Source organism: Rousettus aegyptiacus, unplaced genomic scaffold (assembly GCF_014176215.1).
Source record: "Rousettus aegyptiacus isolate mRouAeg1 unplaced genomic scaffold, mRouAeg1.p scaffold_m13_p_11, whole genome shotgun sequence".
Classification (NCBI taxonomy): Eukaryota; Metazoa; Chordata; class Mammalia; order Chiroptera; family Pteropodidae; genus Rousettus; species Rousettus aegyptiacus.
The window spans coordinates 56081969-56109524 of record NW_023416286.1 but is presented as its reverse complement, the minus strand read 5'-3'; the positions used below and the strand labels follow the sequence as shown (position 1 = coordinate 56109524).

The following is a 27556-nucleotide window of genomic DNA, read 5'->3' as shown; positions in this document are numbered from 1 at the left end:
TTTCTTGGAATCCAAATAAGATCTATTTTCCATCTTTTTCTGCTTGTTAGTACTGAGTGCAGATTAAGTTATTACAGTATAATAAATCTACCTTCAGGTATTCAACTTACAGCAACAACAACAAAGCAGTCTTACATGTATATGTGACCACTTATTAGCTCTGAAGAATTTTACAAGACTTTCCCAGTTTTCTCAAATTACAAGTCATTAAAATTAATAAAAAGTGAGGAAATTACTAGTTCTCAACATTCTTAAGTAAAATATATTGGAGAAAACCTGTATTTGCCATTTTAGGTTTGATTTTAAATTAAGTTTTAAATTAAGGTTGCTTTTTTCCCTTGTACTTCTGTTTTAAAAGTAAAATCACAACTTTCTAGTGCATTTTTCATGCTGAAGTCATTTTGTTTTTAGCTTTGTACCTCTTAGACACTCAAGATGCTCAATAATGCCACAAAGTATATCTCTTCCTGTGTGCTATTATTTCCAGTGCAATATAAAGTTAGTTTTTTATAGGAAAATATTAGGGTGGAGAAGAAAAAAGGTTCTATTTTTGCATCCCATTAGATGGTTTAACTGCCTTTTAAGAGACTGATTGTAAGGAATGGCCCATTACTAGTCTTTCAGGTTTCGAGAATCTGTCTCAAAGGCTTTTTGTTACTGTCAGCTTTCAGTCCCGACAGATGTACAAGATGAACTTACCCATTATTATTTGTGTTTTTCATTCCTGGAATGAAGACAGCTATCAAAGCTGCCTCTTTTGCTAAATCTATCCTTCCTTTTATTTGATTCTAACACTCTCTTAACACATATTTTTTTATTCTAACACTCTCTTGTCACATACTTTTTCCACTCTGGTAATACTTTCCCAGGGTTGGAAGAAAGGGTAATGAGATTTTCCAGTCTACAGAGCAGCACTGTTAATTTCTTTATCATGATATAGTTGACAATATCATTCCATGGTGCCCGTATTATGACAAAGTCATTCCTGATTCTGCACTGCCCATGTGGGCTCAGTCCTTCATTCATGATACTTCCCACTTCCTTTTTTTATTTCTTTCTTACCCAAAGCCAAATCCTTATTTAGAACATGGCTTCTGCTTAGAATCTCATGTAAATGTCTTAATTCTAGGCTCCCAGCATCTCATACTTTCATTAACCCAAAATACTATAGTTTGAAAACAATTAACAGACAAAAGGTAAGTATCCAGGACATATATAACAATAAGACAAATAATCCAAGAGAAAAAATGGGCAAAGTATATGAACTGGTGGTAATTTACAGACAAAAATCTGACTGGTCAATAAACATGTGAGAAGATACTTTACTTGATTAAAATCATGCTAGTTTTATGAAAGGTATAGAAATACCTTTTCTCACACATTTGATTGTCTACAATTTAAAAGTTTGATAATATCAGGTATAGACATGCTGAAAGAAAAACAGATACACTCATTATGCTAGTGGGAGTATAAAGGAGCAAGTATTGATTAAAAATTAAAATGTGCATACCGAGCCCTTCTATTTCCAGGTATTTATTATAGAGAATCATTCCTACTGTGTATAAGGAGACTCATGCAAGAATATTTAAAACTCTAGTGTTAGTAATTACACACAAAAAAAGATGTGGATTGATTATAAATGACCAAATAAAATGTGTGATAGAGTAAAAGGTTATGTAACTACTAAATGAGATAAAGCAGATGCATGTTTATGCATGTGAATAATATGTAAACAACACTACATATTCTAAATAAACATACATATGAATATGCATATATAGGTGAATCTGAAGTCTAAGAGGACACAGATCAACCTCATAAAAATGTTATCTTGGAGATACTGGAGAGGGAACTAAAACTGGACTTAGTTATATTAAAAAACTTTCTTATTTTAACATTTTTTAAAAAAAGAATAAAATTATTTATGTGATTTAATATTTTTTAATTCATAAAATATATGGATTGTAAGTCAGACATTCTTTATTACTAAAGTATTATAGAAGCTCTTCACTTTATAAAAAAATCACATAGAAAAATATAATATCTATTCATAGATTTATTTACTATCAGGACAAATTATATACTTATAGAACTTTTTTCCCAATGAGTTTATCTTTTAAGTGACATTTTTTTTTTCTATCCATTAACTGGATCTAATTTCATGGGGTGTGTTTGTGTGTGTATATGAGTGCACGTTTGCATGTGGAATATAGGGAATTCACAGAAGTGGATTTCTAATTATATATTTGATTCTCCTTAGTGTACACATTAACAATGCAGAAATATACATTATTTCTGCAGTAAAATGATGTGAATGATAAAAATGTACGAATGAATTACCTGACAATGTACAGCATACATTTTAAATTATGTAAAATATAAATGTTAGGCTAAATAGTATGTAACTTTATCAGTATCGGTGTAAAATTCCTTAAAGGATGGTTTTATATCAACACCCAAAGAACAGTAATTTAAAAAATATTTTCAGTTCATTAATTCATTATCTTTAAATAGACTATCAAAGAAATCATCTGTTTAATATTTAACGTGCCTTTATTTGAAGTCTAATATGCCTTAGCCAAAGGTTAGAATTGATGATCTAATACATTTAGTTTCATCACTAATTTCTATCACTTATGATTTATGTAGAAACCATTTATTTAAACTGCTATAAAATTATTCAAAATAATTTAGTGAAAACATCTGTAAGTGTACGTATTCTAAAAAGAAGTCTATTTTGTTCAATAAATCTTAAAAATTCTAAATTTACAATATATATTCCAACAAAATAACAATATAGATTCACCATCTTTATTAAGTTTCTTATAATTCAGTAATATTGTGATTTCATTTCATATATGCTCACTTAACATAAAATAGTTTACTATTAATTATATCAGTATACCAAATATTCATCAACTAACAATTTGGTATAGTTGGCAGCACATTGAGAATTATAAATAATGATAAATTTCTTAGCTGATGACAAGGCTTAAATAATTCACAATTATACACCTCGGTCATTTGTCTTAACTAGAATAAATGTCTCTGCATTGTCAAGTTTTATCAACATATTACAAATTTAATGGCATAATCTGTTGGCATTATTAACCAATCTGTACTCAACGATTCTTGATATGAACAACGCAATGCGAGTTTACTAACTCAGCAAATGTACAATGTTACTGGATTCTATTACCACAGGCATGTTATTACTTCATCTTTATCAAAATTTATTTTTATTGTTGTATTTCCTTGGCACATGATGATTGTTTTAAAATTAATAATTAAAAAAAATAACACCTAAAACTAACCTTATGGGATAATCATTTTACAATATCTAGGTGCATCAAATCATTACTTTGGACACCTTAAGTTTACACAATGTTTTATGTCAATTATATCTCAACAAAGCTGTAAAAAAACTTTAAAAATCAAAAACCAAAAAAAATAGTACCTAAACATATTAGCTTAGACAAAAGAGTAGAACATAAAGTCTCACATGTAAATTTTATCCTCTACCTACAGCAATAATAGTTCAATTATTGGTTAGAATTCATAAGCTATAAAAGCAGTCCTTTTATAATGGAACTAGAATAGAAGAAAAAACAAGTGTCCTGACTTTCCATGAGTTTAGTGAGGATAAAAAAGGGGAATGGTAACATTTATTGTATGCAAATAACATATCTATTATCAATTACATACAGACTTAAGCCACCACGAAGCAGACAGGTAAGGTGTTTGTACAGCCTGGCACAAGCTTGTACAGAAGTTTAATCCTTTTAGGAAGAGGATAGCATGTGATCCTTTTCCCAGGATCCTGGCTTTGTGGCTCTTTGTCTGAAGGCGTGGTTGATAAAATATGGCATTTTCCCACATCCCTAACTTTGTGTTCTGCCATTTTGCTGTAGGTGGTAAAGGAATTGCTGAGACAGGCACCTCTATCATGTAGAGTCACATGTCCTCACTGTAAAAAACACTGTAACACTGAGTTCTTCAAAATGCTCTGCTGCCCAGGAAACCATGGGCAGTGACCCTTAATAATTCCATATGATATTAACATTTGATAATTCCATATGATATTAACATTTGATAAAATGCATTATCAATATAATTGTATATCATTATGTCAGCAGAGGGTCAAAATTTTACTTTTAGGGATAAAATGGCTTTCAGAATTCATAATCATATAACTTTTAGTCACCATTAATTCAAAAAACTTGAGTACTCATAACATATCTCAACCAGCTTGTAGAGATAGAGAACTCATACTATCTGCAACAAATAGTGACCTTTGATGAAAGTAAATAAAATGATATCAATGAGTAATATTTTAATAGTTTCCCTTTGTGGGGAAAAAAAGAGCCATTAAAACTTAGTAACAACAAGGATTTAAAATATTTTATCAGGCTTTGTAGTAAATACATTTTAAATACATTTCGTTCTTTGGTGGCTTTTCGATTGTTTATTTTGGACAACTACTATTGTGCTTGCTTTCTCTTCCTCAAAGGATTAAACTGCTGTACAAGCTCTTCTCTGGCAACACTAACACCTCACTGTCTCTCCACAGCTTCATGGTGGCTTAAGTGGGTACGTGGTTGAGAACTGGGAATATGATCAAAAGGCATGCATCTTCCACATGAAACAGTACCGACTACAGATAAGAAATGAACAAATAGGTAGATTTTATGAATTATCTCCAACAAATGCATAAACAGAGATGATCAAAGGCACTTATATTTGCCAAGTTGCACTTGACCAGTAGGAACTAACACACTGAAGTGTTGCTTTGCATGTTAGGTTAGCTGACCCAGGCAAAAGTACCTCTCTCTTGTGGTCCTTGGCACAATGCTGGCAATGAATAAGAGCTAATTTCTCTTCCTTTACTAACATGTATAATGGTCACTGTACAATACAACAACTCATAAGTCCTCTTGAATCTTGACCCCCTCCTGGCCCCGGCAAAACAGCCAGCTGCTGCCCCTTAATTCCAGGCTGTCTGCCATCAAGACTTTCCTCCCAGGTTCCCTTTCCAGTTGCACAGGACCCTCTCGACCCCTCTGTAAAGGCCTCAGCCAAATGTGCTTTTCCCCACCAGCTGCTGCTTTCCTTTGTTCATCTTCCAGGCCACAGTTAGCTGTTTTCTTGTGGCTGATTTTCTTTTTAGCCTGTGCAGACTAATCGCTGACAGCTGCAGACTAATGAACCCTTCCAGGTGTCTCCCCTTAGGTTAAACTACGGCATGGTCAGGACACAAGATGGTAGGAATATCTAAGAGGTGCCATCCATTATTTTGACTCACTTTCTGTTCATTCTGGCCTCCTTTTACAGAGCTTTATAAAAATCAGTTACCCACCACCAACAAAAGTGAACACAAGACATTAATTTTAAACTGATTGGGTGAAGAAAACAGTTTTGTTTTAGAAACTCATTTGAAACTTGAGAGTTTGATCAAACTCTGATGATGCTTAAATTATCCTTTCTTATTAACATAGTTTAGATTGTAGTTTTGCTTATAAGTTTCTTTAAAAAAAAAAAACACAATAGAAAATCCTGTGTGGCAATTTATTTCTTGAAATCTAACATTTTCTTAGGCTTGCCAAAAAAAATTAAGTACATATTTAGAGTTCTTAAGCCAGAAGCACATCAGCCCTTAATAAGGAAATCAACTTATTAACAAGAATGAATTTTAATAAAATGAAAACATAATGCCAGCCATCGCTGCTTCTGCATTAGTGCTTTCCTAGTGCTGCCCAGTGCTAAACACAGTGCTTAGCTTATAGTACATTTTCAAGAAATATTTTCTGAGTGAATGAATGAGTGAATGAAGATTAGAAGACTAATTACAGTCTTTTCTTGAATCATTGCTTAGAGATTGTGACTGTCAACTCAGATCTTCCAGAACATTCTTGATTTCAAAGGTCCCTAAGTGCAACATAGCGGCGAACAGACTGTATCTCCCTTCCTGCCTCTGTCTTTAGAAATGCTTATCATACAATCTTAGTTTTTGGAAAATACTGAACATAGTAGAAAGGATTAGATTAGGGTATGAATTTTTAGTTGAATTGATTTGAGTCTGAATCCCTGATTTGCTATGTAGGCTTAAGCATGTTGCTTAATATCATGACCCCCAGTTTCCTATTTGGTAAAATGAGGGTTTTTCAAATGTATGTTGCTATATAACGAACCACCACGAAATATAGTAGATTTAAATAGCCACATTTATTGGTTCATAATTCAATGGGAAGCAACTGGGTTAGGGTCGGATAGGTGATCCTTCTGCCGTTCTCACCTGCGTCACTCATATGGCTATAGTCTAGAATGTCATTTGGGGTCATAGACTCTAGGAGAGCTTCATTCACATATTGAGTAGGGGTTGACTGTCAAGTAGAGGACTCAATTCTCCTCCTTGTGGCCTCTCATTCTTCTGTAAACTACTTTTTCTTGTCATCTTAGAGCATTATCCCAATGGACAAGACAGAAAACTTTGGGATATTTGGAGGCCTTGCCTCCAAAACTTACACATTTCAAGTCTCCACATTCTCTTGGGTAAAAAAAAAAATATCCGCAGAAGCCAGATTCAAGTGGAGAAGAAAGATTCCATCTATTGATGGGAGGAGTGGCAAAGTCACAGGGCAAATGGTACACATGCTCCACCCTGAAAATAATCCACTAGAAAAAGTAATCAGTGGGTTATCTGAATATTAAATAAGATAAGGTTTTAATCAGGCTAGAAATGGTATTTTACTTTTTTATTAGTCTTTTGTATTTTGATTCTAATTTTCCAAGTGGTTTCTTTAACCATTGAGGTTCTTATCCCCACACTAAGAATTACCAATTTGATTAAATCTAATCAATATTCATTGGATTCTATGTCTAGACTATCACCCGTTTTTCAAAATTTCCTTACTTAAAGTCAATGACAGATTCAAGAAACATAGACTGTCGATTTGTGAGAGACACAAAAAGCAGGTAAATTTCAAGTGTGTACACATCCAGGGCAACCTTTTTTTCTCCTCAAATTTCAAGTTTAGAGCTTATAGAGCTTTGACTCAGGGAAGGAGGGCCAGAGTTGGATTCTCACAAATTTAGACAAAATTAGAGCTACGTTATGGCCTCTGAGCTTTCTAAGTTCAAGGGATATAAGAAGAATTGAATAGAAGAATTGTCAAGGGTTCTAGGCATGGAGTTGCAATAAAACTTTATTTACAAAAACAGGTGGTAAGTATAATTTTGCCCACTGGTCATGGTTTGCTCACCCCTGCTCTAATCAATTATAAATATACAACTTCAGTGCTGCTTTAACTCTTAAGAAGCTTTGTAAGGACAAATCATCTCAGTTAGGGTTTGCCTGTGGCATCTCAAAGCAGTGCAGGAAACAGAAAACTATTTTTAACATTTATTCCCAATGAAAGTGTATGTGGAGGAAAGAATACACCAGTGACTACAGTTTATACTAATACAGTAAAATGTGAGTGCATTGTTCAATTATGCTGTATGACCATGATTGCTTTACCAAGACTAAAAGTAGGTAAGCTGGTGCATGGAAAGAATATAGATATCGAAGGAATTTGGCACTTGTTTCCTACACTTTCTAAATCTGCAACCTCAGAATACATAGTTTTATCTATAATTCATTCATTCATTTACTTGATAATTATATATGTAATAAAAATCATAACCATAATTAAATTTTATTGAGGACTCACTAGGCATGGGAATGAAAATAATCTAATTTAGCCTTCCCATTACTCTCTGAGATATGTACAATTTTTATCCCAATTTTACAGGCACAGAGAGGTTAAGTAATGTGTTCTATGTCACCCAAGAGTGTGATACAGATGGCAACCTGAAACTAAGTCCTTCTCTTATTCGGGCTTGAGTATTCACAGAATACTCACTACTGCCGTTCTCCACTGTAGACACTGAGAATACAATCACCACAAGGTCCTGTCCCAGCCACCTAAGAGCTGCTTCCCTTGTCTGAATCTCAGCATCTATACGGTTAGATAGAGTTAATGACATGCCACATCTGAGGTTGATGTGATGACAAGGTGACATTCCTTACACCAAAGAGCTAGCTCCCAAGTAGTCTTTACTTGAAAGTCTCCTTCAGTTCAACTTCAACTCATTGTCAAGGTTTGTAGTCACCACTAGTTTTTATATAAAATATTTCCATGCACAAATATAGATTATTTTTTATCGGACATATGGTAAGAATTGCCTAAGAACATTTATTTGCTTTTATATTTTGGTAATTCTTGATTAGAGTTTTGATTTATTTTTATTTATTGGCTTATTTAAAGTACTTATATCAAGAATTAAAGCATTTAAACATTTGCTGAAATTAATATTAAGAAGGTTGAGAGCCTCAAATCCTAATCCATCAAAATTATTATCAGTGTTCAATAACTGTCATTGCTCATTTGCAGTCTACTCTTGATCTCTATCTAACGTGTTTTGTCTTTCCACAAAATAATTGCTGGGGTCTTGTATTTTCAAGTCACACAGAAGCCAGTTTAATAATTTAGCAGTAAAATGTAATACAAAACATAATAATACTGAAGTGGAACCTTTGTAAAACTAAAAATTCCTATAAATATATACTTACCAAATTTTAAGACTAAAGATGAAATGCATAAAGTATATTTTTAAATATAAAATAAGAGGTGTGTCTCAGAGAAAGGAAAACTATACTGTTACATAAAAATTCTAAAAATATATTTGAAAATATAAACCGTTAGGTTAATTTGCTGGACTAAGATTACCTAGATTTCCTTCCTTTATCTTCTCTACTCCATGGCCAATCAATAGAAGAAAATAGATAAATAAAAAAAGAATACTTTTTGAATGTCTAAATTAGCCCCAAACTGAGCAAAATATTCAGTGGTCGGAGATGAGAGAACACAGAATGGGAGCTCTGAGCAGAAGCTGAAGTCAAAGTGGCTCACAAATATATTCAGAGTCAGTAATGAGGGCCAGAGGCTGGGCATCTGCTGCCCAGAAAAAGGAGTTGTAGTGCACCCTTACCCAGGCGGGAGGCAGACACTGGACTGAGGTGTGTCAGCAAAATGGAGAGTTTCACAAAGGCTGCTCTAAATTTTAAGTGAAGACTAGAGAAACTCTGCCCTCCAGCCCAGGCAAGCAGAATGTTGCTTGACTTCTGTCCAATCCATGAGGGGACACAAGTGTCTCTTAAAAGAAACCAGAACCCCAGACCTGAGCCAACCTAAGTATAGGTCCAAATTTACACTGTCCTCTGCAGTACAGAGAGTTCAAGAACCTCTCCTTCCCAAGCCACAAAGTTAACATGGGATAACCCAGAATGACTGATATCCCTGGAATTCCAGCCAACAAAACCAGGAGATGGAGGACAGAATAAGAAGGTTTAACAAATAACTTATTAGTGTTCCAGAAAATAAAGAATAGAGAGAATGGACATGAGATATGATATAAAAAAATATCTGAAAATATTCCAGGAAAAAAAAAGTATGAATGTTCTATGCAAATAAAAAAAGATTCATGCCTAGACATGTTATAATAAGACCATAAAACAGCAAAGGCAAAGGGTAAATCCTCAAAACTATCAGAAAAAAAAAAACATCATGTTGAAAAACAAAACAAAACTGCAATTATATTCATAGGAGGGTTGTTATCAGCAATAACAGATTCCAGAACATAATAAAATAATTAAATAATTTCACATTTTGGAGAAAATAAATATAAACTAAGAATTCTATACCAGTCAAGCTAGTAATCAAAAATAAGATAAATGCACTTTCAGAGAAGCGCATAATTGGCAGGGGTATCTAACTAGGAACAAAATGAAGATGGCGTACTTAATCGATGTGATTATTTAACAAAAGCTGAATAAAATTATAATTCTCAAAACAATATAACCTGTTCTCAGACCTCACAAAACTATTTGACTCAGAGGTTAGGTAGATTACATTAATGTGAGAAACGCTGGATCTAAGGCAAGTGGCAGAAATGAAATTCGTAGCAAATAGCATTCATGCTTCCCTTTAACGTACTCATATTTTGCAAAAATTTAAAGCAATAGAGTAAATAAATGCATAGTAGATGTTTGTTGAATATATTATTTATGAATACATTTTATTTTCTACTTATGAGAATGCATCTTATATTTCCTAAAAATCCTTGTATCCTCATAAAAATTGGAATACATCTCACTTTTTCCTTATGTAGAAATAAATCTAATTGGTAATAACTTTAATAGCAGTTGTGTTATTTTTGTTTGATAGTGGCAGCTAATATTTATTAGGCATTTAGGATTTATTTTACTATATTTATGTCAATTTTACTTAGTATATTAACCTTAGTCTATTAAGTATGTTTTAGTATCTTTAATATATTTTGCTCTCACAATCCCTGAATCCCAAGCCCTAAGAGGGTGGGAGCGAGGGGCAGAGAATAATAAAGGGAAAGAGGGAAGGGACTCCTTGTCTCCACAGTTCCGTGCCTGCTCAGGGTGGGCGCCGGTTAGTGTGGCTCAGGTTAGAAACATGTTTCCAAAGGCCGGAGAGCTTTCTCCCTAGTGAAGGGGCCCTGCACCTCCTCAGCAGAGTTTTCCTAAGCAGGCTCCTATATTAGAACATGAGGCCCAGGAAAGGAAGAGGTCAGCCTTCCTCTGACCTTAATGGCCTTGAGTTTAGGAGAGCTGTGCTAAGGCTTTTCTAAATGACATTATTTCTTTTTACTACAACTTACTAGTTGGTAAAATTAATTTCATAGAGTGTCAAAGGAGTTATGTTCCACTGACTGCCATTGCCAGTAAGAAATGTTTCCTTGACTGTCCATATGAGACTTTTGTGCTAATTTGTTCACATTTGCTTCACATATCTGAAGTAATGTGGAAGACATTTAAATTCACATGAACAATGTATTTAAAAATTAGAGTTGTATTTTCATTTTATTTAAATTTTCACTCATGAAGTTTCCACAGAATGGTAATTTAAAAAGGTAATGTATCCAATATAAAATTCTCCTAAACATTATTGACTGGTCCTCAAATGTATAATGAGCTCACTGAGAGTTAGAAAAGACATAGCAGGAAGTACAGGAAATTTACTTCTACTCAAGCACTCAGGAGCTAATTGGGAAGACAAGGGTAAAACACATACATACAAGTACATGCAGTCACACACACACACACACACACACAGACACACACACATACAACCTGACAGTGGGAAACAAAGAGAATGAAGCATCAACTTTCACGCACAAACCTTGGTGCCACAGTTCAAACAAGAAGGGAGAAAAATGTGGCTGGTACAATGGGGGAAGCTACTTGAAAGTAGGCCTCAGAAGACGAGTCATATATTGATAGGATGAGCAGGAGGGAGGCATTCCAGGAAAAATAGGGCAAAGTAATTCAAGGAGAAGAAAATGAACTATTGGTGTTCAAAAGATTATAGAATACAGTATGGCCTATATTTGTTTTTTACTTCAATATTTATGCATATTGAAAAAGAATATCTTATATTTTTTAAAACTCACTCATACGATAAGGGCAGGACTATGAATTCTTATCTTTTTGAGAAATCGAGCACTAGTTAAGAACTATTATGTTAAAAATAGGCGTACTCTTTGACCCAGAAATTATTCTAGAAATCTATTTTAAAGAAGAGTCAGTCACACACATACACAGGATATATATGTATCTATGTGTGAGTATATGTATTCAATTACCTATTGAATACGCAGTTCTACATATTGTAGTAAAACACTGAAGATCACTTAAATGGTAGGCAGTCAAAAGTATTTTATTAAATTATCATGAAACTGATAAAGATGAAAGATGGAAGGAAGAAAGGAAAGAAGAGAGGAAGGGAGAGAACTATATATGGCAGAATTTATTAATTTCTTTCATTAAATCTCATGTTATTTGAAGTATTATTTTCATAATGTACAAATATTTAAAATGTAACTATAAACATGCTAATTTCTTGGAAACTATTATATATTTCCAGTGAATATTGTCTTCCATGTATAATATGAAAAAAAAACACATCATTTTATGCCAGCAGAAATCCGCCTTTAAAATTCCTTCTTTCATTGTCTGATGAAAAGTCACTCTAGCAAGAGGTACCTTTTCTAATTCATTCAAGAGCTCCAGAACATCTGCTAGACACTAGACAGTGGATATCTTTTTTAGAAAATCATGTCTGCAATTTCTATCTTTAAACTTGCCTTCTTTCTAATATTCTGAATAATATCTGCATATCTAATTTCAGCCTAAATAAGTCTGTGACACTGTTTGAGAATCTAATGAAACCCTAAGATTTAGTTTCTTTAGGAATCTTCCAAAACACACTTTTGCATGCAACCTAAGGACATTTGCTGATGCCTAATATAAAACCACTGCATTTGACACTCATAACTATTACTCTTGTTGAAGCTTCATGATGTTGTCCTCTATTTAACAAAAATATGTCAGGTTTTCCTTGCACCATGATAAAGGAATTCCTTCAGAGAGTAAGTATAGAATTATCACAAACTAAAGTACGCTTTTTTTTGTTGTTGAGTTCTATTGCCCTATTTCTCTCTTCCATGTATGTTTTCATAAAAATCAATAAGTAATTCCAGTAGCAAGGCTAAACATAAAGATTAATGCAGGGGAAAAAGTGCTTTTTCACAAGGTACTATAAATTTCAATTATGTATTTACAAATTAGCCTTTACTGTGGCTTTTTTGCAACTACAGTAAAAATGTACATTCTGCAATAAAACACAGTTATAGATATTTAACAATTTTCTATTCATTTGTAAGGTTTTCATCTGATATTATATACAGCAACATGAGATATGGTTTAACACCATTTAATTCCAATGAATCAATTTTAGCAGCATCACCAACAAAGTTCAATTTACATTCTATTATAATCTGGATAAAAGTAATTTTCTTTCATCACATTTTATTTCCATATTTAATATCAGATATAATAAACAAATCATAAAAGTAATAGAATAATAATAGAAATAAACATAAGAAAGAATTTTAAAATAAAGCAAAGCCTGTATTTGAAACTAAAACATTTGACTGTGTAGATGGATTCATTGTCAATCCTATTTCAGCAAAATATGGAGGTAGTTTCAAGCACGGAACACCACCAGTGATGAAAATAACCACTGTTATTTCTCATAAATATTTAATAAAACTGATTTATGACTCACACAGGGAGCTGTCTGTAGCTTGTAGCCAATACTACCCAAAGTCAAACAAGGAAAATGTCACAAAAGTAAATAGCAAAAATATATTTCCTCTTGGAAAAAAAAAAAAAATACCAGAAGTGAGTTACGAATATAAGTGAATCTGGCAGGCTATAGTCTACTCTTTAATATTTTCACTTTCTTGAAATTCCCAATTAACTTATAGTTGCCAGAAAAAATTTACAAAGATTATAAGTTATTGCCTTAAGTTTATATTTGCATCCGAAATCTACATTTTAATTTCTGTAATGCTGATGAACTGTAGTTTTTAGACCCAATATTTTAAAGAGGGCATATAAGGAAAGCTTTATGATTTTTTGTATAAAGAGAACTGATAAATTAAATACTCTTTATGTCAGATCTCTAATACAGAAATTAATTAATATGTATTTTTGAAAACATTTTGAATATAATTGTTGGTCAATTTGCAGTATTTAGAAAGCAAACTTAAATATTCTTATCTCAAAGAAAGAGAAAGTAAATCCAAATACACAGGAGAAATGAATGTATGTAGCTATAAATTACATAAACACATGTAACGTAACAGAATTTTGAATTTAATTCAAAGGAGTATGAACCTGACTGCAATATACCAAGTAACATTTTTTTTGTTGCTTTCAATCTCTCACATCTCTAACCTGTATGTCTACCATTTCGTTGTGTGTCAAAAGTATTTTTACTCATTTTTGCCATCAATGCTTTTAATTCTTACCCAAATATATATAGCTCAAAAATTTATCTTGTAAAGCTGCATTTCCTTCCATGTATAATTTTTTAATTTTTAGATTTTTACATACAACTAACATATATTATGCTCCAATTCTCTCTATGAAGACCAGCCTCAAGAGGCCCTCAGTTTACAGAGGACATTACTCTTCTTTTCACTCATCCCTCTGTCCTACAGACTTGGAGATGAGAGGAAAAGGCAAGATATCTGATGGATTATTATGTTGGAGGACATGTCTCTTCCTCTATCCTAATGAGACTCTATAATAGTACAGCTGTCCTGACAAGCCATAAGGAATGGTGGTTACTCATGCCGACTTCATAGACATGGCAGAATCTGTAGCTGAGAACACAAGCTTTGAGCTCAGCATACAGGCAGCAAGCCTTGGCTCCCAACTGTGGCCAGTATGTAGCTTTGGGCTAATCAATTCTTTCTCATCTCATTCTCCTCACACATCAATTGAGGATAATGACACCTTATGGGTTTATTTTGAGGATGAAAAACACAGTGAATGGAAAACCTTTTGCCTGGTGCCAGATACATAATAAGCAATCGATTAAGGGACATCAGGAGTTGTCATAAGTAATGATAGTAATTACAATAGTAAAGACTGTCTGTTGGACAATTAGTCACCATAAGAACATAGTGTTTGTTATTTCCTGGCTTTATCTTTGATTGTTGTATGTAAAGAATAGGGAAAATGGTGCACTATATACAGGCCATGTAGCAGTAAAAGCATGTATAATAAATGTCTTTTCTATTATTTTCAGAGTGTGCTGTTTATAGGTTGGTCTTGCTAATGGGATTCCTTTATCTAATATAAATTATTTCAATCAGGTTTAGCTTATTATGGATTTTTTAAATCAAGCTTTTGTCTTTTGTTCTTATGATGCAGAAGATCAATAATAAAAATACATCTGATCGCTATTTAGTCCATAAGTGACTTCCTAGGGTGAATTTTATCATTAAATGACATCCATTGGGTTGTTTTATCAAGATGGAATGTATTTTCTTTTTTTACCTGACTGTACAAAGAATGGAGAGTTCAAACCATAGTTTTGTACTCAACTCCTATACCCAATTTCTTACCTTCTTTTGAAAGACTGCGGCAAATAAATTGCCAGTTTAATGGTATTTTCTGTGATTTCCTTCCCATGTGTGATAGAATCGTTTTCTTTTTCTAACTGGCACATCACATCTGGTTGCATAGTTGTCTTTTCCACCAGTATCTTAGCACAGGTGAGTGATACTAACTTTTTACTACAAAATTAAGAATATAACTAAGACTTGCAAGGTCCTTTTTGAGTTTTCTTTTTATTTAAACACTAATCTGAAGTGTAACAAGCTTTGGGGGAGACAGTAAGTTATAGTGAGCATCTGCAAATCCCGAGAGGGGAGGTCTGTCCTGTTTTTGTGTGAAGTTCTCCGAACGCTGACCTACTCTCTCTGATGCTGTTTCCTCACCTGTAAAACTGTGTGAGTAAACCACTTGACTGTGTTATCTTTTTCAACTCAAAATTCCTCTAATTTCATGTTCAGGGCTATTACAAAAAATTGAAATGTCTTTTCTTTTATGTCTCAGATTGTATGTACCACATGTTGATAAGCGTATGGTAACACAGAGGAAGGAAAGGCTGAAAGTGGGGTAAGTACTCAGAAAATGAAAGTAGGACAAATTTTCTAAATAGGATAAGTTGATGTGATTTTTTTGGTTTACCTCTACAGTGATTTTTTGGGTGTCATGTGTTTCTAAACCCTTTCACTGTGTGCTTCCTACCCACCTCCCCACACACTCACTTCAATCACAGAATCTGAATGTCCGCAATACAGATTTTGCAATCTTCAAATATGTCCTTTCAATAACATACATTCCTCAGTGGGTCTGGACCATGGAGAGTGTGTGATGTCGTAAATGCACAGACTAATTAATGTCTTAGAAAGAATGTGTTAATTGAGGGTCCTTAAGAAGGAGCAATATAAAAAAGTTTCCTGAAATAAAGACAGAAAGGCTCTTAATGAAAGAGAAAGAGAGAGAAGAAACCAGTATCTCAGTCATGATCTATACAGAGATTTAGGGTAGGAGAGGAAAGAAACCACTGATTTCTGGAGGCCATGCAGGAAACAGCCTGGCTGTGGCTTTTGTTCAGTGCCTCAATGGGTGATTTTCTTAGGTCTGCAGAAGAAGCATCTGTTAAAAGGCTGCTAAAGATGGGGAGTGGCTCAAGACCAGAGGGCACAAATGTAAACATATAGGAATAAATAAAATTATATGTGTGAGGCTTAATTAAACTATAGAAAATGCAATGACATAGGCTAAATATGGATACAATTCTAAAGGTTCTAAAGAAATTTTAAAGAGGCAGATAAAGCACAAAGGCATAGTTTTGAGAGTGGCAAGAGAGGCATAATTGATTAATGAAGACCAAACCTCAACAAATATCAGCCATCTAGAATTCTATACATTGATTAGAATGGATGAAATTTGAGATATTAGTTAATAGGAGCAATGTTAAGAATGCCTTATTTCCATCCCTTCTATTCTTTCTCCTTGCCATTAGATTCTGAACAACCTGAGTAGAAAACTGTTGCAAACAAAAGAGAATAATATCAGATGCAGTGTGTTAATCTAAAAGCATCTCTGTCTTGCCCTCCATTATTAAAGTTGTCATTTTCCTCAAATAACACAGAGATGCTTTTATATTTTGCCACTGTATCTTTTTCTGGCTCATTCTGTGTTTCCTTTGGGCTAGACACTATTCTAAGTATAATTTCTCAGTTACTTCTTATATCAACCCTATAAGGTAGGTAGGTCTATCACTTACCCATTTCACAGATGAGAAAACTCAGAGAAGAAAGGGTAATTACTTTCCCAAGGTCAACAGATTAGTATGTACTACAGTCATGATCCAAACACCAGCATCATTATTTTGAGTTCTGAAGTTTTTCTAAAGTAATTTTTGACTTTGTAATGCATATTCATGGCAAGCATACCTCCATTGTATGATTCATCTAATATATAAAATACTTGTTTTTACTGCTAAGTATAAATGTTAAGGACATCGGCATCATTATACCAGCTCCCCTGTTTACCTTCTCTTCTATAAATAATAATTTGTAGTGTTTACACTACATTGTGTTAATTCTACAGCTGTATCCATTTTGTTCATATAGTGAATAGATACTAGAAACTAGGTTCTAGAACCCGGTAATTATTGATGGGCTGAATGACTTCAAGAAGATTTCACGTAAAATAAAATCTCTGCATTCTCACCTCTTCAAAAATAATCAGAAAAAGTTTGACACATTCTTGCTCTGCGGACTTTGTAAGCATTGTGTCATTATATCTTGGAGTTAAATATTAATGTGAAATTTCAGTCTTCTCTCACTTCCTTAGAAATGACTCAACCATGCCTTTTTTTTTTTCTCCTGATAACCAACAGGTGCTTCTTTAGCTGTGAATTCTAGCATCTTTACTAAGACATGCCTCAGCATTGATTGTTATACATTGATTTACTGAGACAAGTTGTACCCTTTTGATCCATATATTCAGGTCTTCTTTTTCTGCAATTATGTTTGAGTCGAACATTTTTTCAGTTTTAAACATATCTAAGGGTACATTTTCATAGATATGGTTCTGATACGTTTTTGTTATTACTTACCTTTGACATCAATTTCTAGAGGCCCAGACATCTGTCACTGCTTCATGTAGGGGAGGGGTGAGGTAATATTACAGGACTGAAGTGAAGCTTTCTGTGTGTGTGTGTGTGTGTGTATGTATATGTGTGTGTGTGTGTGTGTGTGTGTGTGAATGTTGTTTCAATCCAGAGTTTCACAACTCTGCATACACATTAGAACATTAGAATCACCTGGACAACTTTTCGAAGCCATCTATCTATGCCTTGGATCACTCTAAAAATTTGATTTAATTGGCCTAGGAATGGTGGTTAGAAATTGGTAAGTTTTAAAAGGCTCTCCAGGTCATCCTAAGGTATAGCCAGATTTGCAGACCTTAAGTTGAGTCTTTCCCTTATCCTAGTACACATGGATCAGCAGCATTGGGACACCCAGTGTATCTGTCCTCTTCTCTCTCTCTCTACCAACTGCTTGCAAGAGCAAGGGCCTCTAATTTGTGATGCCACACGGAGTCCCAGAAAGCTCCCATAGTCAGCTACATATGGATTCCCTGACAAATAGAGAACTGTTGTGCTCCTCCAGGCAGATTTGTTATTTGTTATTTTAGCATATCAGTATTCTGTTGGCTTTGTCTGAGATCCTCAGTAGCTACAATCCTTTTAGGAAGTTTTCCATTAGACACTTGGCCCTCTGATGTGCTTTGTATTTACAGGTTTTTCAGAATCTTTAAATATAGAAATTGTATGACTGTATCTCACGCTCCATGATGTTTGGATGATTTTAGAGATGCCAAGGTGTCATTACTATACAATCTTACGAGAGGATCTCTTTATAATTTTGTCTTCTTAATGACTCATTTAAAAATTGAGTTTTTCAATATCATCAAAATTAAATTTTAATGAGTCCTAAAGCCATTTATAAACAAAATTTTATAAATAAGTTGAAATTCAGTGTATTGCATGATAACTTGATTAGTAGGAAAAGGAAATGTACTCCTTTTTAATTAATCATGATTATTTATACATAAAGTACATAGACCAAATTTATATTCACAATTAGGCCCCTAATTATGGTTTAAATTCAACTGCATGCAGAAAGAGATGATCACATGTGTCTAATACAATAACTTATTTTCCTCATTTGGAGGGAAACACTATCTTTTGTTTCCAGAAAACTTTAAAAATAATCTAATATACTATAGTTTGTGTATTTCTGTAGATACACAAATATCAGGGAATAGTTATCAATTTCAATCTAAACTAGTGACCATTTAAAAATCTTCTGATGATAGTGCAAAGTCAACAAAGTCAACATTTCATTATCTAACCATTAGTTATTCAATGATATTGAATTCAACTATGATTTGAGAAAAGGAAGCAAACAAACCAAATTAAGCTTGTATAAAAAGGGAAGTTATGAGGAATTGTGAATACTGCTAACAAAAACAGACAAAATCAGAAAAAAGAACAAGAAATAGTTTACCTTTTTAGTATGGCTCTATATCCTAACACAAACATGACTTGTTACCAAAAAAGGACATATACTTTGTTCAGTCCATTAGTAAATATTTATAGAGGGCCCCCTATGAGCCAGGCATTGCGCTAAGCCCTGGAGACATGAAGATGAAAAGATGTGCTTCCTGTTTTCAAGGAGCTTAAATCCTTGAAAAAGAGCAGTGCAAATAAACAATAGAGCTACAGTAAGATTATTGCCTTAGTGGGGGTCTACTGCCCCAGGACAATTTCCTCCTAGAACTGAACTTCTCAAGTCAATGCACTTTATAAGATGAATGACTTTCTGTCTCAAATGTACCCTGCATTAGTTGAAGTCATTATAAGTCACAGTGAAGAAAGATGAATCAACTTAAATATAATGCAGCATTTTAAGTTTAGGCTGCATTTACAATGGTGAGGGTGTGGTTTCATTTTAAAAGATTCGATATTAAAATAATAGCAATGTGACTTTAAAGGATTGAATGTTTCTTGTGCAAGGGTAGATAGCCTAACACCTGAACGCTGGCCACTCTCCAGTAGGACATGTACACCCAGTTAGGCTATAAAAGAAGAACTGCAGGCTCTATCGAATCATGTGTTCTAGTTGTGTCCCAGCTGTTAGCACCACTGGAGCTTGTTGCACACAGTTTACCAAATCTATATACCTTGTGTTCCACTCCACACCTGTGATTTCCTGCTTATCCCTGAAAGGCATTGGCATAATCCATGAAAGGCTTGTGTGTACTTTTGAGATGAGGAAAGGATGTAAGGTTGGTCCCAAAGCCAGATAAATTTAAGAGAATACAGCAAATCGAAATGCTTTACATCTCTAACCTCTACATTTTTGTAAAATAAGAAACTGTCGTAGGTCAAAAGAAATGAAAGAATACCCATCTAACGACAATGCTGGAAATCCACTATGAGGGCATATTAAAATATAAGAATAAAAATTTAGGAATATTATTTGCAAAAGTCACTTTAAAAAAAATACCAACTATTTGTGTTTTTCAGCCCAATTTTACTATTATTTTCTGTCCAAAAGCCTTTCATATATCAGGAAAGTACTCTTCAATCAATGCAAGACCTCCATATATTCTTTCTGAAATGCCAATATTTAGTCCAGAGTTTATTATGCCAACCTGCATAACATCAACCAGGAGCTGCAATGACAAAAGGCTAGGGTGGGAACAGATTTATCAGCCATTTTTTCTGAAGTGTGAAAGTCAATTGGCTGGGTGTGTAGCAGTTACCATCCAGGGTTGACAGGAGCAGATGCTCTTTTCCCTGGTTATGAAATCTCCTTTTCTACATCTGGCCCATTGAGATGTAAAACCATGGGAAATTGATTTGGCTTTCGAAAGAGCACAACAACTGTTGTGTTATACATTGATTTTTCTTTTAGGCCCTGGCTAAAAGTATCTAGAACTCTCTGAAATGCACCTAGGCCCTGAAACTTTAAGCAAAAATTAATTCTTTTTATGTTTAAATGATTCCACTAACAATTCTGTTATGGACTGTATGTGTTCCACCGCCCAAATAATATGTTGAAGCCTTAAGTCCCAGTGTAATGGCATTAGGAGGCAGGGCCTTTGGGGGGTGATTTTGTTTAGATGAAGTTATGAAGGTGAGGTTCTCATAATGAGATTGGTGTCCTTATAAGAAAAGACCAGAAAACTCTCTCTCAATCTCTCCATTTCTCTCTTCCTCCAATTCATGTAAGGACATAGTGGGAAGACAGCTATCTGCAATCTAGGGAGAGCGGCCTCAACGGAACTCAACCATGGTAGTGTCCTGATCTCCGACAGCCAGCTTCCAGATTGGTGAGAAATAAATTTATGTTATTTATGCCAAAAGGCCCTGGTTTATGGTATTTTGTTATGGCAGCCTGGACTGACTAAGACAAATTCTCAAAACACAAAAAATTGTTTAGGATTCTCTGGTTTTTGCTTCGGTAATGAAATATGTTAAACTTGCATGGTACTGTAATAAATGCAATGATATCAACTAAAAAGCAGATGCTAAATTCTTTCATTACTGTGTTTAAATGGGACATTTCAGAAACCACTAATAAATCTACACAATTAAGCACATTATATTCACCTCCAAGCATCTATTATATAGTTGATGTTTATATATTATTCGATTAGCTGTCTTCTGTTCCAAATTATTTTTCAGTTCTTATTCATCAATGCAAAGCATTCCAGCTATTTAAGACTTACCTTAACTACAAGGGTGTACCTAGATGTGGAAGGAAACTACATCTTTGAGGCAACAACCCCTAAATTTTGCTCAACAAACAAATACTTTTAACTGTTATTACTAAGAATCGTGATTGTGTAAAATGAGAGATATTTAACTGTCTACAGAAATTGCTGAATGTACATACACGCAGACTGTATATTATAGACTATAAGGTAGAATATATTACAACACAGTCTTACAATTAAAATTTGCAATCATGTTTCTTATTATAGCCAGTCTTAACAGGAAATATCAATTATACAACTATTCTCTCAATTTCAAAAACATTATAAAATAGAAACTGAAAATATGTTTTACCAGTAAGACAGACCTATCTCATTAAAGCCACTGTAGCCCAGCTCTTGCCTGCTAAGTCCCAGATCTTCGAGGTCCATGCATTTAAATCCTGGTGGGCACTGGTAGCCTTCTTCTAGCTCTGGAGAGCAGTGCGTATCTGGGATAGCTAAACTATTCCAGGTTACATTTCTGTGAACAACATATGAAAGAGTTAAACAATTTTAACAATTATAAATATTGATTAAATAATGTGATCACTCTTCATTAATAACTGCTATATATGGACACAGATTTGAGATTCCTGTTTTATAAATGGTATTCATAACATTAATGATATATTAAACACTCTCAAATGATACCTGATTCATCCTACATTAGGTCTTTACAAAAATATTATCATTATTATTATTATTTTTTAATTTAAAGACCAAGAGCCAGATAAACAAAAGAAGGAATTTTATGATATATTTGCAAGGAACGTTAACTTATCTGGGGATTCCCTGTTATTCACAAAATCCTTATCCAACTATGGAAACAAATTTTACTTCTCTACTTCTAAGTAATATTAAATAATGACAGCCATTCGCCATATGGTGCAAATACTATGAGTCTTATAAATGACACTTGGCCTTCTGCTGTGTTGGCAGATGTGCAATTTAGAAAAAAAAACCCAGACAAATAAAGTAAGATTGAAGGAACTAAAGGTATTACATTGGAAAGAGACATTATGGGGTGATTTAGTGATCGCTCCAGGAACATTAAGGGGGTTTTTTGGGTGGATGTTGATAACTCCTTTTTCATCTTTCTGGAGAACAAGGAGGAGATTAAATTGATGTAGAAGGATTTAGGTATCTAATGGCTTTCTCGGAAGCAGGTACAGGTAATCACTGGAATTGTGATTGCGGAATCTCATTCTGGGTTGACCTTAAAAATGGGCCCCTAATAGCTGTTATCTAAGGCAATTCACATAGATTGTGTAGAGGTCAAATTTAAGCTAGAAGATTTTGTAAACCTTCTAAATCCATGATGTTATTATAAGTCATTTCCTACTATATTAGTGTTTCTAGGTATTTTTTAAATGGAGATCTTAGACAGTCTCAGCTTATGGACAGCTTATGGCCAAATTGAGGCAGACTTGTTGGGTCACATTTCTGTTCTTTAATACCTTCTTACATTCAACTGGCCGCTCTAATATGTTTTCTCTAGTGTCTGACACATAACTCTGACAGATTTTGTCTACATGTCTCAGGGAATAAGTATTTAAATAAACTGTTCCCTCTGGTCACATTTAAGGCTGCTCCTCTGGACTCTACATGCAAACAAAAGCCAAGGAAAAGGCTCAAACCGTGGAAATTCCCATTTGGTAGTGTCAGAAAGATATGACTTCAGGTAGACATGTTGTTTATTTCTCATTTCACATTTGTATATGTAGGGCATTTTTACTTAAGTCTAATCTGACTCTGTTTCTGATGTGTACCCAAACATTAGGACAAAGTTGTAAGGAGACTTCTGAGTTTCAGAGTAAGGCTTTTGGGGTTTTATCCCAAGCTCTGCCATTTACTGGTTGTGTGACTTGATTAAAATTCTAAACTTCTCTAAGTTCAGTTTGCTCACCTGTAATATAAGGAGAGTAATTATAATTAAAAGTGAAGCTTGCGTAAGGATTCAGAAAAACAAACCAAGTAATACACTCAGCACAATACCTACCAGGCTGCAAGTACTCAATAAATGCTTATTATAAATAACTATTAATCATTACAACAATAAAATGTAGCATAAGTCTTGTCATGTAAAAACATGATAATAAATAATTGTCAAAAGAATCAGAGGAATTTTGGCATGTGATACTAAAGCATTTTACTCATAGAATTGTGCAGCTGAAAGAAACTTTCACCTAACTCTTCATTTATACTTGAGCAAGGTAAGGAGAAGTTCAGAGGGAGTAAAGATTACTGGCCTATCAAAATTAATTTTTTTCATATCCAATACTTTAAAAAAGATAATAGCAATAATTTCTGAGAAAACACTTTATTTACATGAAAAAGTTTCAAAAATATTTTCAGAAAAAAACTTGAATAGAAAATTGGACTCTGGAGCCAGTCTGCTGGATGTGACTTCTAGTTCAGCCGCGTGTTTCATGTGTGACTTCACCTATCTGTGCCTCAGTTTCCTCATCTGTGAGATGACAGGAAAATGCCATTCTCATAGGGCTGTGGTGAACAAGTAATTATTTACATCTGTAAAGCACTTTAAATGGGTAGTCTGTATAGGATAAGCACTAATTGTTGTAATTGACAGTTTGAATTTTGTAGAAGGCCTAGATTAAAACCCGAGCCCTGGTGTGTATTGAGGCAGCAACTGCACATACTTTGGAGGGGTATTTTAATGATTAAATGAGCGAATGTACAGTGAGCTAATGTATAACTCCCCGAATTTTGGTGGGAATAAGTTAACCACACTAATTGTTAACTACTATGGTTATGTTTTCATTAATTTATAAATATTAGAGTATTTTTCCTTTTTGATTCCATTTGTTTGTTCTTTCATATTGACACCGATTCTCATTTTAAACACTACCCTCATCAGCACAGATATTATTTTGAAATCATTTGGCTTCATAGGCAGCAGATGTGAAACACATTATTTTTGCCAACATCAAGCTATTAGCAAATGCTTTTTAGAGACGTATTTATTAGATGATTAATTGCTCTGGAACAGATGTATCTTAAACCACATGATAATAGCCCCTTTTTAAAAAACTGAAATGAATGTCAAGAGTTTCAGAATATAGGTTTATTTAGTTTCATTCTCAGTTAACAACAATCTTCTAGATTTTATTTATTTATTTAGTTAGTTAGGTAATGTTAATTATTTCCTTGTTCATTTCCCTCTGATATTCATAATAGAACGAGAAGCTCTCTGGAATCAGTGGAGTAGAATTCTTGCTCCAACTTGCCAAACACTAAATGTAGAAAATGATTCTCCTAGTCACAATAAACATCTACTCATGCTTAAGGGGGTTTTAAGACCTGCATTTTCTACAATCGAATTCTTGAAAAAAGTGTCTACTTGTATACTCCCTAATTTCATTTTTCAGCCCATTTTTGCGATATCCAATCCACTGTAATTGCTCTTGTTTATTTTCACGTGCTACCTCAAATGGGAAAATTTTTAGTTTTTATCTTCTGTGCTCTGTCAGCAGTGTTCCCCACGTAGTTATTTTGGTAGTAGGCAGAATAATGACCACCTAAAGATGTCCACAGTCTAAACTCCAGAACCTGTGAACATATTATGTTACATGGCAAATGAGAATTAAGGTTAAAAATATGAACAAGACTAAAAATCTTGAGTTTGGGTGATTATTTTGGATTATCCAAGTGGTCCCACCTGATCACATGAACTCTTAAAAATGTAAAACCTTTTCCAGTTGTGGTTAGAGAGAGATGTAGCTATGGAAGGACAGCTCAGAGAGATGCAATAAGATGCTGGCTCTGAAGATATTAGTTTTGTCCGTATTTCTCAGATCTTTCTCCTTTTCCATCTCTTCCTACTTTGATGGACCTTTAAGTACTGAGTTGCTCTGAGATTGGTCCTTGGCTGTCCTCTCTTTTTTATGATGTTCTCTCTCCCTATGCAATCAGATCCATTTTCATAGTTTCGATTCTCTGTCATCCAGATGTCTTTGCAGGTTCTCAGAGCTACATGTCGAACTGCCTATAGATTTCTCCATTTGGCGACACCACAAATACCTCCAACTCTAGATAGCCTATTCTAAACTCCAACTCTCTCACCATTATTCCCTCTCATAACAAGTTTCTGCACAGCACTATCAGCCAAAGTATTTAGCAAGTCTGAAATCCTGGAATCACCCTTGATACCTACTTCTTCTATTAACCCTCACAACTACTTCTATCAACCCTCATAATCACGTTGCCCTAAAAATCCTCCAACACATCGTTTGAGCTGATTCAGCTCTCTCTATCTCCACCTCCACATGCACCACTATCCAGCCTCCTAACTGGTCATACTGCATCCACTTGGAGCTTTCCAATCCATTCACCATAGAGCATATAGAGACTTTTCATCATCACTGTTTTAATTAAGTCTGTCGGTGGCAAATCTTTAACATGATCTATAAGACCCTGAAAAAATCTGGCTCCTCCTCTTCCCCCACATCCTAACATCCAACCATGTTGGCCTTCTGCCAGCCCTTTGTGTATTCTTTCTACTTCAAGACCTTTTTCTCTACTTGGAAATCATTCCTCCCATCTTTTCTTGGTTAACCCCATGTTTTAGCTGACAGGCCCAGCCTGAATGTCACTTTCTCAGCCTGAATGTCACCTCAAGTCTCTCAGATGAGGTTAGGTTTCCCTGATGTAACTTCTCAAAGTACCCACACTTTTCATTTTTGGAAACTGAAACATGTAATTCATGTTAATATGGTCATGTATTCATTACATATCTTCCAAACTTGATTGTTCCCCAGAGTAACTTTCAATTCCATAAAGACCTTCACACATAGTCTGTGATGGTTAAATCTATGTGTGCACTTGGTTAAGCCATGGTGTCCAGTTGTTTAGTCAAATCCAGGTCCAGAGACTGTTATGAAGGTATTTTTTTTTTGATGTAATTAACATTTAACTCAGTAGACTTTGAGTGAAGCAGATTACCTTCCATATTGTAGGTGGGTCTCATCCTATTAGCTGAAGGCCTTAGGAGAGTAAACTGAAGTCCTCTGGAGAGTAAAGAATTCTACCTCCAGACTGCCTTTGGACACAAGACTACCATAGCAACTTCTGTTGGAATTTCTAGCTTGCTGGCCTGCTCTGAAGATTTTGGTCTTGCTAGCCCCACAATTGCACAATCCAAATTCCTTAAAGTAAATCTCTTTTGCTCTCTACATACATCCCTTTGGTTCTGGTTCTCTGAAGAACCCTAATACATTGTATAAGGTAAATACTTATCTTCTGAATAAAGGAATGGATGTGTCTTTTCTTTCACCATCATTTAAATCTATGGTGAATTAATTAATTAAGTAAGTAAGTAAGTAAATATAGGAGAAACTCTTCAACAGTTGGATCCTGGTGTTTGGGGGTAGTTTTTCAGCATGGTATCTAAAAATTGGCATGCTTTTTCAATTTTTAAATTTCTGGCTTCAGTAGTTTCCATGTTTCAAAATGAGTACTGGAATCCCTCAGAGCAGTTAATTATTTTTCAAAAGGCTTTAATTATCTGCCTGGCATAAGCAGGTTTTTTTTTTTTTTTTTTGTAATTCTCAACAAAATATCTTGTTTACAAATAACATATGTAGAAGTTTGAGATCTAAGAAAATGTATCCTCAGCTTGTTACTAAAACTGTTTAATAACAGCTCCAAACAATACCTCAATACTTTATACTTTAATAGTTTCAAGTTAATTATTACTCCTGATGGCACAGAGCATTGAGTTGTATACTGGCGCACAAAGATTAATATCTCAGCCCAGCAATTAATCATCTTAATTACCTCTGGCAAGTCACTTTAACCATTTGAGCCTCAGTTTCCTCATCTGTAAAACGAAAAACTTTTCAGCCATTTAAAAACAATTCCCAGAATGACTTCATCACACTTTCATATAAAAGAAAATACAAATGAACACAACGTGTCCCTTTGTGTTCTCTTCTCATCCATCCTTAAGACTCACCAATGCCAAATGCAACAACAGCTCTGACACTTTATGTTCAAATTTTTCTCTTCATTACTCAATGTTATCGTCCCCTACTGATACCGAACTTCTGTCACCGCTTGTTGCAACAAGTTTAGTGTTGGCCTTTGGTAATTGCTGTCACTTGCAAACATAACTATGCCTATTATTAATCAGTCCCCTTTTTACAAATTGTTTTTCTTATATTCTTAGTGGGACCACTTTATTTCATTTGTCTGTTCATTAAT

At 34.2% G+C, this 27556-nt stretch overlaps 1 protein-coding gene across 4 annotated transcripts in view; it reads right to left on the bottom strand.

Moving 5' to 3' along the window:
• The window catches only part of NALCN (sodium leak channel, non-selective), a 272813-nt gene that overhangs the window by 210547 nt on the left and 34710 nt on the right, over window positions 1-27556 (bottom strand). For 3 of the 4 annotated variants that reach the window (XM_036228822.1, XM_016123175.2, XM_016123177.2), the window contains exon 7: window positions 21661-21815. In XM_036228822.1, coding sequence (XP_036084715.1) covers window positions 21661-21815 — 155 coding nt within the window. The remainder of the gene's footprint in view (window positions 1-21660; window positions 21816-27556) is intronic. The other variant, XM_036228821.1, reaches the window with a different exon arrangement.